At 40.0% G+C, this 16,482-nt stretch overlaps 1 protein-coding gene and 3 non-coding genes across 4 annotated transcripts; 3 read left to right on the top strand and 1 right to left on the bottom strand.

The window, feature by feature from the left end:
* The first annotated feature begins 103 nt into the window (after nucleotides 1–103).
* trnaq-cug (transfer RNA glutamine (anticodon CUG)) lies at nucleotides 104–175 on the top strand. Its single transcript has one exon. It is a non-coding gene; the product is annotated as a tRNA-Gln (tRNA).
* A 594-nt stretch (nucleotides 176–769) lies between these two features.
* On the top strand, nucleotides 770–841 carry trnaq-cug (transfer RNA glutamine (anticodon CUG)). The gene has a single exon. It is a non-coding gene; the product is annotated as a tRNA-Gln (tRNA).
* A 5,238-nt stretch (nucleotides 842–6,079) lies between these two features.
* trnas-gcu (transfer RNA serine (anticodon GCU)) lies at nucleotides 6,080–6,161 on the bottom strand. The gene has a single exon. It is a non-coding gene; the product is annotated as a tRNA-Ser (tRNA).
* Nucleotides 6,162–12,103: 5,942 nt separating this feature from the next.
* On the top strand, nucleotides 12,104–14,764 carry gadd45aa (growth arrest and DNA-damage-inducible, alpha, a). The gene is made up of 4 exons (XM_029454245.1): nucleotides 12,104–12,284; nucleotides 12,887–12,988; nucleotides 13,146–13,365; nucleotides 13,882–14,764. Exons 1-4 carry the CDS (start codon nucleotides 12,235–12,237, stop codon nucleotides 13,993–13,995), a joined length of 486 nt encoding a protein of 161 aa, XP_029310105.1. The 5' UTR covers nucleotides 12,104–12,234; the 3' UTR covers nucleotides 13,996–14,764.
* The last annotated feature ends 1,718 nt before the right edge of the window (nucleotides 14,765–16,482 follow it).

The following is a 16,482-nucleotide window of genomic DNA, read 5'->3' as shown; positions in this document are numbered from 1 at the left end:
GTTGAGGTCAAAAAACCTTCATTGGGGTTTTTGCACTCATGACGCGTAGACTGAAGTGTTGATCTGAAAACACGCAAAATTGGAACACATTATGTCCTGTATTGGTGCCATGGTGTAATGGTTAGCACTCTGGACTCTGAATCCAGTGATTGGAGTTCAAATTTCGGTGGGACCAGATTTTAAGACCAAGTTAATATAAAACTTTGCCACCATTGTCGGAATTACTAAAAACCACCAGTCCGTCAAATTACTGAAAACCACCATATTACGTCGATAATCCTGAGACACTTACATCAGATCTGCATACATTTCATCCAGAGGAATGTTCAGAAAATGGCTAACATTTGTTGACGCCAAAAAACCTTGTTGGGGTCTTTTGCACTCATGACGCGTAGACTGAAGCGTTGATCTGAAAACACGCAAAATTGGAATAAATTATATCCTGTATTGGTGCCATGGTGTAATGGTTAGCACTCTGGACTCTTAATCCTATGATCTGAAATCAAATCTCGGTGGGACCTGATTTTAAGACCGAGTTAATATAAAACTTTGCCACCATTGTCGGAATTTCTGAAAACCACCATATAACGTTGATAATCCTGAGACACTTACATCAGATCTGCATACATTTCATCTTGAGGAATGTTCAGAAAATGGCCAACATTAGTTGAGGTCAAAAAACCTTCATTGGGGTTTTTGCACTCATGACGCGTAGACTGAAGTGTTGATCTGAAAACACGCAAAATTGGAACACATTATGTCCTGTATTGGTGCCATGGTGTAATGGTTAGCACTCTGGACTCTGAATCCAGTGATTGGAGTTCAAATTTCGGTGGGACCAGATTTTAAGACCAAGTTAATATAAAACTTTGCCACCATTGTCGGAATAACTAAAAACCACCAGTCCGTCAAATTACTGAAAACCACCATATAACGTCGATAATCCTGAGACACTTACATCAGATCTGCATACATTTCATCTTGAGGAATGTTCAGAAAATGGCTAACATTTGTTGACGCCAAAAAACCTCGATGGGGCTTTTGCGCTCATGACGCGACGACTGAAGCGTTGATCTGAAAACACGCAAAATTGGAATAAATTATATCCTGTATTGGTGCCATGGTGTAATGGTTAGCACTCTGGACTCTTAATCCTATGATCTGAAATCAAATCTCGGTGGGACCTGATTTTAAGACCGAGTTAATATAAAACTTTGCCACCATTGTCGGAATTTCTGAAAACCACCATATAACGTTGATAATCCTGAGACACTTACATCAGATCTGCATACATTTCATCTTGAGGAATGTTCAGAAAATGGCTAACATTTGTTGAGGCCAAAAAACCTTGATGGGGGCTTTTGCACTCATGACGCGTAGACTGAAGCGTTGATCTTAAAACATGCTGAATTGGAGCACAGTATATCCTGTAGTGATGCCATGTTGTAATGGTTAGCACTCTGGACTCTTAATCCAGCGATCTGAAATCAAATCTCGGTGGGAACTGATTTTAAAACCGAGTTAATATAAATTTTGCCACCATTGTCGGAATTACTAAAAACCACCAATTCGTCAAATTACTAAAAACCACCATATAACGTCGATAATCTCGAGACACTTACATCAGATCTGCATACATTTCATCTTGAGGAATGTTCAGAAAATGGCTAACATTTGTTGAGGTCAAAAAACCTTCATTGGGGCTTTTGCACTCATGACGCGTAGACTGAAGTGTTGATCTGAAAACACGCAAAATTGGAACACATTATGTCCTGTATTGGTGCCATGGTGTAATGGTTAGCACTCTGGACTCTGAATCCAGTTATCCGAAATCAAATCTCGGTGGGACCTGATTTTAAGACCAAGTTAATATAAAACTTTGCCACCATTGTCGGAATTACTAAAAACCACCAGTCCGTCAAATTACTGAATCCAGTGATCCAAGTTCAAATCTCGGTGGGATCAGAATTTAAGACCGAGTTAATATAAAACTTTGCCACCATTGTCGGAATTACTAAAAACCACCAGTCCGTCAAATTACTGAAAACCACCATATAATGTTGAAAAGCCTGAGACACTTACATTAGTTAAATATGCATACATTTCATCTTGAGGAATGTTCAGAAAATGGCTAACATTTGTTGAGGCCAAAAAACCTTGATGGGGGCTTTTGCACTCATGACGCGTAGACTGAAACGTTGATCTAAAAACACGCAAAATTGGAGCACAGTATATCCTGTAGTGGTGCCATGGTGTAATGGTTAGCACTCTGGACTCTTAATCCGGTGATCAGAAATCAAATCTCGGTGGTACCTGCTTTTAAGACCGAGTTAATATAAAACTTTGCCACTATTGTCGGAATTACTAAAAACCACCAGTCCGTCAAATTCCTGAATCCAGTTATCCATGTTCAAATCTCGGTGGGATCTGAATTTAAGACCGAGTTAATATAAAACTTTGCCACCATTGTCGGAATTACTAAAATCCACCAGTCCGTCAAATTACTGAAAACCGCCATATTATGTGGAAAAGCCTGAGACACTTACATTAGTTAAATATGCATACATTTCATCTTGAGGAATGTTCAGAAAATGGCTAACATTTGTTGAGGCCAAAAAACCTTGATGGGGGCTTTTGCACTCATGACGTGTAGACTGAAACGTTGATCTAAAAACACGCAAAATTGGAGCACAGTATGTCCTGTAGTGGTGCCGTGGTGTAATGGTTAGTACTCTGGACTCTGAATCCAGTGATCGGAAATCAAATCTCGGTGGGGACAGATTTTAAGACCAAGTTAATATAAAACTTTACCACCATTGTCGGAATTACTAAAACCACCAATTCATCAAATTACTGAAAACCACCATATAACGTGGATAATTCGGAGACACTTACATCAGATCTGCATACGTTTCATCCTGAGGAATGTTCAGAAAATGGCTAACATTTGTTGACGCCAAAAAACTTTGATGGGGGCTTTTGCACTCATCATGCGAAGACTGAAGCGTTGATCTGAAAACACGCAAAATTAGACCACAGTATATGATGTAGTGGTGCCATGGTGTAATGGTTAGCACTCTGGACTCTGAATCCAGTGATCGGAGTTCAAATTTCGGTGGGACTTGATTTTAAGACCAAGTTAATATAAAACTTTGCCACCATTGTCAGAATTACTAAAACCACCAATTCATCAAATTACTGAAAACCACCATATAACGTCGATAATCCTGAGACACTTACATCAGAATTGCATACATTTCATCTTGAGGAATGGTCAGAAAATAGCTATAATTTGTTGAGGCCAAAAAACCTTGATGGGGGCTTGTGCACTCATGATGCGTAGACTGAAGCGTTGATCTGAAAACACGCAAAATTGGAGCACATTATATCCTGTATTGGTGCCATGGTGTAATGGTTAGCACTCTGGACTCTGAATCCAGTGATCGGAGTTAAATTTTCGGTGGGATCTGATTTTAAGACAAAGTTAATATAAAACTTTGCCACCATTGTCGGAATTACTAAAAACCACCAGTCCGTCAAATTACTGAAAACCACCATATAACGTTGATAATCCTGAGACACTTACATTAGTTAAATATGCATACATTTCATCTTGAGGAATGTTCAGAAAATGGCTAACATTTGTTGAGGCCAAAAAACCTTGATGGGGGCTTGTGCACTCATGATGCATAGACTGAAGCGTTGATCTGAACACACGCAAAAATTGGAGCACAGTATATCCTGTAGTGGTGCCATGGTGTAATGGTTAGCACTCTGGACTCTTAATCCAGCGATTCCAAATCAAATCTCGGTGGGACCTGATTTTAAGACTGAGTTAAAATAAAACTTTGCCACCATTGTCGGAATTACTAAAAACCACCAGTCCGTCAAATTACTGAAAACCACCATATAACGTCGATAATCCTGAGACATTTACATCAGATCTGCATACATTTCATCTTGAGGAATATTCAGAAAATGGCTAACATTTGTTGAGGCCAAAAAACCTTGATGGGGGCTTTTGCACTCATGACGCGTAGACTGAAGCGTTGATCTGAAAACACTCAAAATTTGAGCACAGTATATGATGTAGTGGTGCCATGGTGTAATGTTTAGCACTCTGGACTCTAAATCCAGTGATCAGAGATCAAATTTCAATGGGAACTGATTTTAAGACCAAGTTAATATAAAACTTTGCCACCATTGTCGGAATTACTAAAAACCACCAGTCCGTCAAATTACTGAAAACCACAATATTACGTCAATAATCCTGAGACACTTACATCAGATCTGCATACATTTCATCTTGAGGAATGCTCAGAAAATGGCTAACATTTGTTGAGGCCAAAAACAAATGGCCTCAATCTGAATCCAGCGATCCGAGTTCAAATCTCGGTGGGACCTAATTTTAAGACCAAGTTAATATAAAACTTTGCCACCATTGTCGGAATTACTAAAAACCACCAGTCCGTCAAATTACTGAAAACCACCATATTACGTCGATAATCCTGAGACACTTACATCAGATCTGCATACATTTCATCTTGAGGAATGTTCAGAAAATGGCTAACATTTGTTGAGGCCAAAAAACCTTGATGGGGGCTTTTGCACTCATGACGCGTAGACTGAAGCGTTGATCTGAAAACACGCAAAATTGGAGCACAGTTTATCCTGTAGTGGTGCCATGGTGTAATGGTTAGCACTCTGGACTCTTAATCCAGAGATCTGAAATCAAATCTCGGTAGGACCTGATTTTAAGACCGAGTTAATATAAAACTTTGGCACCATTGTCGGAATTACTAAAAACCACCAGTCCGTCAAACTACTGAAAACCACCATATAACGTCGATAATCCAGAGACACTTACATCACATCTGCATACATTTCATCTTGAGAAATGCTCAGAAAATGGCTAACATTTGTTGAGGCCAAAAAACCTTCATTGGGGCTTTTGCACTCATGATGCGTAGACTGAAGCGTTGATCTGAACACACGCAAAAATTGGAGCACATTATATCCTGTAGTGGTGCCATGGTGTAATGGGTAGCACTCAGGACTCTTAATCCAGCGATTCCAAATCAAATCTCGGTTGGACCTTATTTTAAGACCGAGTTAATATAAAACTTTGCCACCATTATCGGAATTACTAAAAACCACCAGTCTGTCAAATTACTGAAAACCACCATATAACGTCGATAATCCTGAGACACTTACATCAGATCTGTATACATTTCATCTTGAGGCATGTTCAGAAAATGGCTAACATTTGTTGAGGCCAAAAAACCTTGATGGGGGCTTTTGCACTCATGATGCGTAGACTGAAGCGTTGATCTGAAAACACGCAAAATTGGAGCACAGTTTATCCTGTCGTGGTGCCATGGTGTAATGGTTAGCACTCTGGACTCTTAATCCAGAGATCTGAAATCAAATCTTGGTGGGACCTGATTTTAAGACCGAGTTAATATAAAACTTTGGCACCATTGTCGGAATTACTAAAAACCACCAGTCCGTCAAACTACTGAAAACCACCATATAACGTCGATAATCCTGAGACACTTACATCAGATCTGTATACATTTCATCTTGAGGAATGTTCAGAAAATGGCTAACATTTGTTGAGGCCAAAAAACCTTCATGGGGGCTTTTGGACTCATGACGCGTAGACTGAAGCGTTGATCTGAAAACACGCAAAATTGGAGCACAGTATATGATGTAGGTGTGCTATGGTGTAATGGTTAGTACTCTGGACTCTTAATCCAGCGAGGCCTACTTACATCACTCTTTGGTTGAAATGGTATAAAATCTATCTCTCCCTGAGGGCATGTTTATTTCCTGCAATAACAGACTGTCACGGATCAGATAGCATCTTGTGAGAGCGGATGTATTTCTTTCCCTATCCTTTTTGGACTGCTGTGGAACCATCAAAGTGTAATTGTGAAGACGTCATTGGTTTCGTCTCAGTGCCTGAATGAGAACGAGAGGACTTCTGTTGGAGAAACAGATTTCATTGTTTAGAAGAGAGTTCTTTTGGTAGAGCCAGTTTCACTGTTGACATGGCATACTAAATGATGCCCGTCTACGACAAGGATGGGATACGAACCCACGCTTGCAGAGCACAATGGATTAGCAGTCCATTGCCTTAACCACTCGGCCATCTCGTCTTCTGTCTCCTGAAAGTGCAGTAAACGCCCGAGCCAGGTCACCTTCCACAGTGTTTACGTATGCTGCAAAGTCTGGAAAAGCATGGCATAGAGGGGAATTGGACGAAATGAGTCGGCTACAAGAAATGTCTTTTAAGGGGAATTAGCTCAAATGGTAGAGCGCTCGCTTAGCATGTGAGAGTTAGCGGGATCGATGCCCGCATTCTCCAAAGACTTTAGTAATTTGGAGGAACACTAATGAGTGGAAAACTGTTGAGTATAAGACAGTAGTTGACCTCCTCTGCATCAAGTCAAATCACTGCCTGAAATGAAATGAAGTTCAAATCTCGGTGGGACCTGATTTTAAGACCGAGTTAATATAAAACTTTGTCACCATTGTCAGAATTACTAAAAACCACCAGTCCGTCAAATTACTGAAAACCACAATATAACGTCGATAATCCTGAGACACTTACATCAGATCTGCATACATTTCATCTTGAGGAATGTTCAGAAAATGGCTAACATTTGTTGAGGCCAAAAAACCTTGATGGGGGCTTTTGCACTCATGACGCGTAGACTGAAGCGTTGATCTGAAAACCCGAAAAATTGGAGCACATTATATCCTGTATTGGTGCCATGGTGTAATGGTTAGCACTCTGGACTCTGAATCCAGTGATCCGAAAATAAATCTTGGTGGGGATTGATTTTAAGACCAAGTTAATATAAAACTTTGCCACCATTGTCGGAATTACTAAAAACCACCAGTCCGTCAAATTACTGAAAACCACCATATAACGTCGATAATCCTGAGACACTTACATCAGATCTGCATACATTTCATCTTGAGGAATGTTCAGAAAATGGCTAACATTTGTTGAGGCCAAAAACAAATGGCCTCAATCTGAATCCAGCGATCCGAGTTCAAATCTCGGTGGGACCTAATTTTAAGACCGAGTTAATATAAAACTTTGCCACCATTGTCGGAATTACTAAAAACCACCAGTCCGTCAAATTACTGAAAACCACCATATTATGTGGAAAAGCCTGAGACACTTACATGAGTTAAATATGCATACATTTCATCATGAGGAACGCTCAGAAAATGGCTAACATTTGTTGAGGCCAAAAAACCTTCATTGGGGCTTTTGCACTCAGAAAATGTCTATATTTTATTACTAAACTTATAAATCCAAAATATTTAAAGGTGTTATTGTCACACCAAATCTACACTCAAAGGTTTTAACTTATCAAAAGTATATTTTTAAAATGTCTGGTAACATCTTATCATGAAATGTTATAATACCTCCTTTTGAATGCGGCACTTTCTTAGATCAATGTTTTGTCTGTAATGTGGTGTGAGTTGGACTGTCATATAATGCAGTTTAATGCAAATAACAATAAATTATTTGAATTCTTGTATCCTTGAGTCATTACACAGTCCGGTGTTATTGTTACGTTGTCCAGCCCCTGTACATGATTATTTGTTTTGCCATCTCATTAATTTAGGTTTGTATGTCGTTCTACTTATTTATGTACATACAGTATGTGTGCATGTATTTCTTTGTGTGTGAGGTATGTGCAGTGTTCATGTGGAAACAAATTAATCATTCAGCCTTGTCTTCAGCAGTGCTGACTTGTATCTGTCTAGCTGCCCAGATCCCACTAACCTATGTTTCAGTATCTCCCACAAAGTCTTTGGTTATTGACTAACTTTCCAAATAGACGTTGCATGTTCCTTTGTTGATTTAGTGTCTATATGTGCTTTATTGTGTTTTTGATTTATTTTTCAAGGCCCACAAGCTTCGTCCATTTGTTCCATTAAAGAAGACTCTTGTACTCCTTTATAAGAATATGCAGCTATACTTTTAGAGAAGTTCCTTCACTATATGGTGACCTTTAAAAGACAGAAATCACCCGCTGCATGCTGTGACACTAACTGTTAGGAAAGTTGTGGCAAGTAAATGCAGTAGCCAAGTATGCAATGCACTGATTAAATATAAATTCAATGTGAAGAACTTGTGCTGGTTTTCAGAGACTAAGTGTGGTAAAGTAACACATGATGACTTAGTAATCAGCAAAAGACTTAACCTGCAATAAGCAGCAGACATTGGAGGAAAAGGTTCATGTGGTTCATGTGTTTGAGTTGTAGTGCGGCCTTCTACTGGAGGGTCCTGGAACAGATGGGCAGTGGCGGGCTGTGCATTTCACACCTAGGCCTTCAGTGATGTCCTACACAGTCCTACCTGAATTATTCCACCTCTTAATACCATCATTATGACGCCATGGCTCTAGAAACTATACATTTAGACAGAAACGCAGTATAACCGGGCGTTGCATCACCTTAACAACAGAGTTATATTAATATTTACAAAACATTTAGTGGTAAATAGTAGGCATTCCCAGCAGTACAATGTGCAGTGCCTCTCGGAAGCTGTGAGCCGGGGGTACCGCTCGTAGTTAGTGATTTGAAAGTGGCGGACAAACCCTTTTCCCAGCTGTGATAGGCTCGCTAGTGTCGGGGTTGGCGTTGAAAATGGCGTTGTAATTATATCTGCGACCAAATCGATCTCTTCTCCTCCTTCAGCCATTGTGGGTTGAAAAAAAACAGCTTGTAGAAATCTACACAAATTAGCATGCATAGCTCTGCCTCTCAATAGTGCGTATCCAATCAAAAGACGTGGACGTGCTGACGTTATCGTACGCCTGCTAGCTGGCCCCAGTGTCCCCAACTCGAAATCTGATGACGCCACAGTTTTGTCTCCGTTCACTTTAAGCGATAGGCGCCCGCACTGTTGATTCTGAAGGCCTCAGGGCAGATTTCTTGGACCCTGGCAACACATTATGGCTGAAATATGATTGGATAAAAGCTCTAACATAAAGGCCAGCCCTCCAAATCTCGATCTGAGGCTGGAAGCAGCGCAACCAAGAGGAAAGCTATGAAATGAAGAGAATAGACTATGGGGAATAATTTAATACATATTTGTGGAAAGAATATATCAAAATTAAATATATATTCTGATGATGTTTAGGCCAGCAGAGAAGGCCTTGCTGGCCCTGACGGCCCACCACTGCAGATGGGACACTCTTTTATTCAGTTTCATCATCAACTACCTTGAGTTAAATATGTAAACTAAATCACAGTAAAAATCATATTTAGGCAGTTAATATGGTACATATGTAATTAAAATCAGTTAAGCATCTGTAATAAAGAGTTTTGTAAAGTGGTTTGAAGGATTATATAGAGCAGTGTTTCTCAAACATTTTCAGACAAAGGATCACCTAACTCCCCAAATATCCAAAAACCTATAGGCCTGCTTACCAGTCCAACAATATATTACAAATGACAGCCTAATAATGGCAGCTTTATGTGACCTTCTCTATATCGCTCGTTCATACATTAAATCAACAATACAAATACAAATACGGATTCTACAAGTATTTTGTTCATATGCGATTTAAACAGTAAATGCTGATAGATTTTACACATCATAACGTAGACTACTTACTGAGTTTATTTCCGAGTGAACAGAACTTACTCGCCAACGACTCATAGCACAAAACACAGTGTGGATTGGGATCCTCTTCATCTCCAGTCCCAAAAAAATCCAAATTTGATATAGTCGCTGTGATATTTTCTCTTCACTTTAGCACTGGACTTTTCACGTTCAAGCTGAGTTTCACAGCTTTCAGCCAGGTGACAGTTGGACGGCGAACTGCTCTTCTGGAACTCAGTAACGTACAAAAAATCACTTGTTGTCACTGCGGCTGAACGACTTGTAGCTGCTGAATCACCTGCATCAGGACGATGCATCTTCACTGTCGCGTCAGATTTTTGATTTAATTTTCTTTTAACTGACCCTGTCTTGAGCCATCGATCCATCTTGCCGCGCAGATCATTCATGACATAAAACGAACCTACGTAGCTACGCAACATCTATGCTACACTGTAGTCCAGGGATGGGCAACTTTGAGGATAGGGAGGGCCACGAAAAGTGTGTCCTCACTGCACCAGGGCCACTTTGCACCCCCCCCTCACGGAGCTCCGACAGATTGATTTCTGGAAGTTGACTCGCTCTTTGAGAAAGACTGATAGAGCCAACAGTGGTGGAAGAAATCTACACATCTTAAATAGCAGATTATTACATAAAATTACTCCAAAATAACTAAAAGTATTATATCATGCATCATATTTACGGAGCATATATTTAGTATGTAACACTTTGATCTTCAAAGTAAAAACTATAATATCTGCCTCTGAAATGTGGTGGAGTAGAAGTATAAAGTAAAATAGCATAACATGGAAATACTCAAGGGGAGTTTGGTGCTACTGAAGTGGAGATTTCTGGCTCAGAGTCTGAGAAAAAACTCATTTTGATATGTATTGTAAAATCCCATGCATTTTGTAAGACACTACAGGTGAATAGGGTCAAATCAAACTAAAAGATTTAACCATGAAACTTCTCCAGTTCATTACTTAGATTAAGAAAATGATTTTTTGTATTACAAGTTTTCTAAAATATTATGTTTAAATAATGCAAATTATTAATTATTTAATGCCTAATCTTTTGTGAATTTAAGAAAAATGTACAAAGGGATATACAAAAAGTTGGTAAAATATACACCAAAATGTGTACTTTGAATATTTTCTTTCCACGTCTGAAAGAAGATCTCAAAATTGACAAGTGCAGGAAAAAACTATCTTTTTGCCTAGGCTTTCTCATACTAACACTTAATATACTTAACTGTCACAATCACTGAAATGTACTTCGGTACAGTACTTGAGTACCAGTGGTGGAATCTACTTTCCACCACTGCTAGCTCTGTACAATGTGTTACTGGTATACTGTGTTTGAGTGGGCAGCCTTTTCTCTGTGAGTTTTGACTGCAGCCACCAAGGGGCAGCATAACATCCCATAACATCCACAGCATGGCTTCATTTCACTCAGTTCTTAGCTGAATTGACTTCTCAATCAATCTAGCCTAAAGTGTAATCAATTGATCAATTAACTCTTTTGGAAATCAATTTATTGCCGAATGCCAAATATGAATTGCTTCCACCTGCTCAGTTCTAAGGAGCTCTGTGTGGAATCATCAACGCTTATTATTGTTATTTAGTTGTTTTATTTTAGATTATTGTATTCATGATCATCATTGAGGCCGGATTATTATGGACCAGACAAAATCAGCAAGTGCTCCCATGCCCCAGGTGACATACACATAACCGGAAGTGTTATTTTAACTTTACTTAAGTATCCAAATGTAAAACTAAACTGAAACCCCAATAAATAGATACATATAATTGTTTTGGTCGTGGTTTGCTCCATGGTCCTTTCTTTCTCGCGCCAGTCCTTTGGATGTCGCGCGCGGTTTCGGTTGCTTTTCGCACGCTCTACAACGGACCTATCACAGGGCAGATTTCCTCAGGAGCGTCCCGTTGCCATGCAGTTGTCCCGAAACCTGTTCTGTCCTGTCCGGCAGCGAGGGTGAGTTCTGCCACAACATATTCATTTATTATTGTATTTTATTCTCTGTTTAAGCAGATATGTATTCACTTTGAGCGATATATTTCAAATGTAAAATCCAGTTTCTGTTCAGGTTGTCCTGTCATTGCCATAAATCATTATTGTAGTCAAAATAGTTGTGATTTGTGTGCAGTTTTGGGGGTAGGTCTTCACCAGTGAAATTAACGTTACAGCTGTAAATGACTTATTATAACACGACTAGAGGTGTGTTGCAGCCTGGCTACTGGATAGTTTATTTTATTTTATTTTAACGTTAGTCTAAAATTGTGAGAGGCCATCAGGCAGCTGCAGTTACGGTCGTCACCCGGTTGTTGGAAGCACACGCCTGTTGCTGTGTGCCTGACCAATCCCACGTGAGAGCACACCCAATAATTAGCATACGACCAATGATCACAGCTATGCAAATATTCGCCTGACTTGCATTGTTCCGGACAGTTTTAATGTGGAGTTGCCAGATTTATCTTTCAGTTGCAGCATAGTGGACGACAGATAAAGTGTGTGTTTAGTCGAGAAGATACCAGGATAACTCGCCAGTTCAGACTCTTTGCTCTAACGTGGATTTGGATTGTATGTACAACATGACATTTGAGGAACTAAGTGGAGATTATTCTCAAGAAAGGTAAATAAAATGGATTATGACTAACTCCATTTATTCTAGTATAACGTCGGTGCATGCTTACCGGTGTGGACATGCTGCGCTTATTATCACCGTCATATTGTTTGTGTGCAGCAACAATACATGCATTAAATATATTAATGCACGATAAAGGTCATTTTAAAGCAACTTCTGTTCTAACTACTAACGCACAGCATCGCAGAGGTTAAGGCAGATATTAAAAATACAGTAGCATATCAATAAGTTAGCTAACTGTTCTTATGTCGAGAACATGTCGCGAGACACTCCAGATAACTAGCTTACACAACGCTGCACATTGGTGAAAGGTGAATAAAAAAGTATCAGGATACTTGACATGACACTCTTCATAATTTACGCTTTACTTTCCCACAGCTGTCAGAACTATTTCAACCGTAAAACTCTTAACACTTCTCTTTTTACGTGGCGAAACCAACCTGTGCAAATCTGTCAGTTGTGTTTGAGACGACGCCGGGTGGTTAGCTAGCAGCTAACTTAATGTTAGCCAGGGAAAAAAGGACGGTGGAAAGTTTTTGTGGTACAGTTGTAACGATCTTAACATCCACTTATTTGTCTCTGTGTTGCAGAATGGATTCAGTGGCGAAAGCTTTGGAAGAAGTCCTCACCTCTGCGTTACCACAGGGCTGCATTACAGTCGGAGTGTACGAAGCTGCCAAATCACTCAATGTGTAAGTACAAAGTTATATAGGTTACTCCCCAATTGACAGTTATTAGAGACCTCTCATACTGTAAAAACCACTAAGTACACATTGCATATGCCTAGTCGGACATACTGTGCTTTGTTTAAATATAAATAGACTTATTTTCTTTTCCTTCCCTCTTCAGAGACCCTGATAATGTGGTTTTGTGCATCCTCGCCACTGATGATGAAGATGTGAAAGATGTGGCCCTGCAGATCCACTTTACCCTCATTCAGGCTTTCTGCTGTGAGAATGACATCAACATCCTGAGAGTCAACAACACCCGGCGCCTGGCAGAAATACTGGGTGGAGGAGGAAAACAGGGTGGGAGTGAACCTATGGACCTACACTGTGTCCTGGTCACTGTAAGTATCTTTTCTCATCATGTTTTATACCTAAATTAATCTTGTAATGTTGTGATTCTACACAAGGTGTTGAGTCGTGTGCACAGCACCTGAGTGAAACTTTTACTCAAGGAAGAACTTGACAGTACTTGTGCATTTGGTAAACATGTGCATAACTACTCCCTCATATGACCTCTGAGCAATTTCATCAGAGGCAAATACCATTAATGTCTACACACACACACACACACACACACACACACACACAGTCGGGAACTATTGATAACCAGGGCACAACATTAGCACCATTTACCAACCAAATGCTGGTAAAATATATAAATGGAGAGTAGATTTGCATCTCTCAACAGCCAACAAAAACCAATGGTAATCTATTGAGTGGCTGGTAAAATCGGAACTTTCACAAGCAATTTGGCCGGTGAACAAAAAAGTGAATTTTGCACCCTGTTTGTAACTTAGCTTATAAATGGAAATATATGGATTCATATTATTTATTCTCTTTTTTATTTGTATTTTCAGAGCCCACATTCGACATCATGGAAGGACCCTGCTTTGAGCAAAGTGAACAGATTTTGCAGAGAGAGCCGCTGTATGGATCAGTGGGTACCCATCATCAACCTGCCCGGACGATGAACTTTTAGCTGCAAAAACCTGCGGAAGGACTTGTATCTGCACAGTAAGAGTGGGGTGAACCCTGATGGACATATTACCACCCGGAGATCAAATTCCAAAGCACTGCTGAAGGGGAAAGAAAAATTTGGAGGAAAAAATGACTCTGCTGTCTACATGGGTTGTATTTAAAAGAAGAAGAAAAAAAGAGCTGGGTGATGGAATTCCTCCATGGACAGGACTGTTTGGAGTTGCTTCTGTCAGCCTTGGCAATCAAGATGAGATGGCGAGGCACTTGTATCGTCATGAGGCACTTGTATCGTCATGGGGTGGAAGCTTCTGAAAGCATGTGAAGCCGGACACTGTACAGAAAGATCATATCATGTGTGTTTGGTGAAGCCTCTGACGAGTCAGAGAAGTGGGGAGAAACCAGAAATTGGAGCTGTTGAGTGGACCAAGGCCTCGGCCTCTCTCTGCAGAAACAAAGCACTTGTTTAAACACTGGACCTTTTGCAATTTCACTTATTTGATTCAAATTGTCAATGTTGACGTTGCTAATGTCCTAATTTAAAAAGGGAAAGGCTACACATCCAGTGAAGACATTCTATGTATTTAGTGTTTCCTATGCCAGCTGTTTTTTTGCCACAAGTTAAATAATTATTTTGTTACAATTTAAGTTATTTTTAATGATATTTAAGTGTATTTATGTTTCATTTTTTTTACCTTAACTATTTGCAAAATCTGAATACATATGTATTGCTGTCAATAAAAGTTTTTTTGGAAGCCAAAACTGCATACGTTTTTCTTTTTTTTCCATTTCTGGAAATTTTAGCAAAAGCCGAGTTGGATTCTGACCTTTAGCAGTTGCAGTTGTAAAGAGGAGTCACGTGCGGATCACAGGGGTCATGTTGGCCTCTGTGGCCTCAGTGACATCTCTGAGCTGAAGAGAACAATAATCCTCAGCGCTCTCTGCAGAGGCGTCTGCCTCGGTCAGCAGGACCATGTTCATTCATCCACACAGGTTCCCTTTTCACCGATTCTCACTGATTTGTTGGACAGTTTAGTTTGCATTTTCACCAGCTGACTTCCTAGAAAAGAGCATGTGACATCTGCACACATGCTGACAGTTAAAAGAGGGACACACAATACCTATATTTCACGTATTGCAGTAAATTAAAATTCATAATAGAAGAGTGTCATTGAGACAGCGGCGTAACATCAGGTGTGTTCTTGCTATTTGGGTCATGGGCTGCCTCTGCCCTCGGGATCAGAATATGTAGTGTGGGTTACTGCAGAGCACATGACTAGAACTACTTGGAAAGTTTTGTTAAGGAGGCACTGGCATGCAATCTGTTGTGCAAGCCAGTCTGAACTGCTCTACTCCCCTGCTCCTTTCCTTATTAAACTGCGTCTCACACACACGCAGGTGATCTCTCTCGGTGATGTCACAGGGCTGATGTAAGGCAGGCAATCCCCTCTGTAAGTGCAGAGTCATGATCACGAGTGGAAGCAGAGGCTGCCCTTGAGTTGCACAATCAAGTTCAGCTGTTCATGTAAGAGAGATCATGTAAGAGAGATCTTGTGACAATATTTATTATTGCTAAATGAAAGACATGCAGGCAATGATGGGCAAGGTACTCAGATCTTTTACTTAACTAAAAGTAGTAATACCACAGTGTAGAATTACTGTTTCAAGTAAAACACCTGCATTCAAAATTGTACCTAAATAAAAGTACAAAAAGTAAAAGTACTCATTCAGCACAAGGGCCCATTTCAGGATAATATGTTGTATTCAGTGGTGGAATGTAACTAAGTACATTTACTCAAGTACTGTACTTAAGTATAATTTTGAGTTACTTGTACTTTACTGGAGTATTTCCATTTCCTGCTACTTTATACTCCTACTCCACTACAGGCAAATATTGCACTTTTTACCCCAATTCCTTTATTTGTACAATATTTGCCTCTGAATTGTAGTGGAGCAGAAGTGCCCAGGAGGTACCAGCCTACACTCTGTACTTGGTCCGTTTGGGGACTTGAACCAGTGACCCTCCGGTTCCCAAGCCAAGTCCCTATGGACTGATGGCAAAGAATAAAGGATGCACAGTGGTTCAAATAAACAGTAATACATCATGACACAATGTAAAAATGCTCCTTCATTTAATGATGATGGAACATGAATCAAAGTGTTTCCCTGCCACAGAAAATCTTCCCAGTCCCTGTGGTGTGAGTTGGCACTGTGTGAAAGGTTGTCTGCCATGTGACTGCAGGGTGTGATGCTGACTGATGTAATGTGGTATTGTTGTGATTGAAGAGAAAAGGTTATTTTAAGGAGCAGTGGAGCGCTGACGTTAGTGTTAATATAGCACTTCCAGTGAAGTCCAAAGAAGGTTGAGGTTTGCATACAGCGCCTATGGCTTTGCTCGGTTCAAGTCCTGGTGCAGCATTATCTGTGTTTCTAAGTAGAGCAGGTTTTTTATGATCTTATAAGTCATGGTGCACTTTGAATGA

The sequence above is a fragment of the Cottoperca gobio genome, chromosome 17, assembly GCF_900634415.1.
Source record: "Cottoperca gobio chromosome 17, fCotGob3.1, whole genome shotgun sequence".
NCBI classification, from domain to species: Eukaryota; Metazoa; Chordata; class Actinopteri; order Perciformes; family Bovichtidae; genus Cottoperca; species Cottoperca gobio.
Note: the sequence above shows the minus strand (reverse complement) of the source record. Positions and strands in the feature narration are given on the sequence as shown.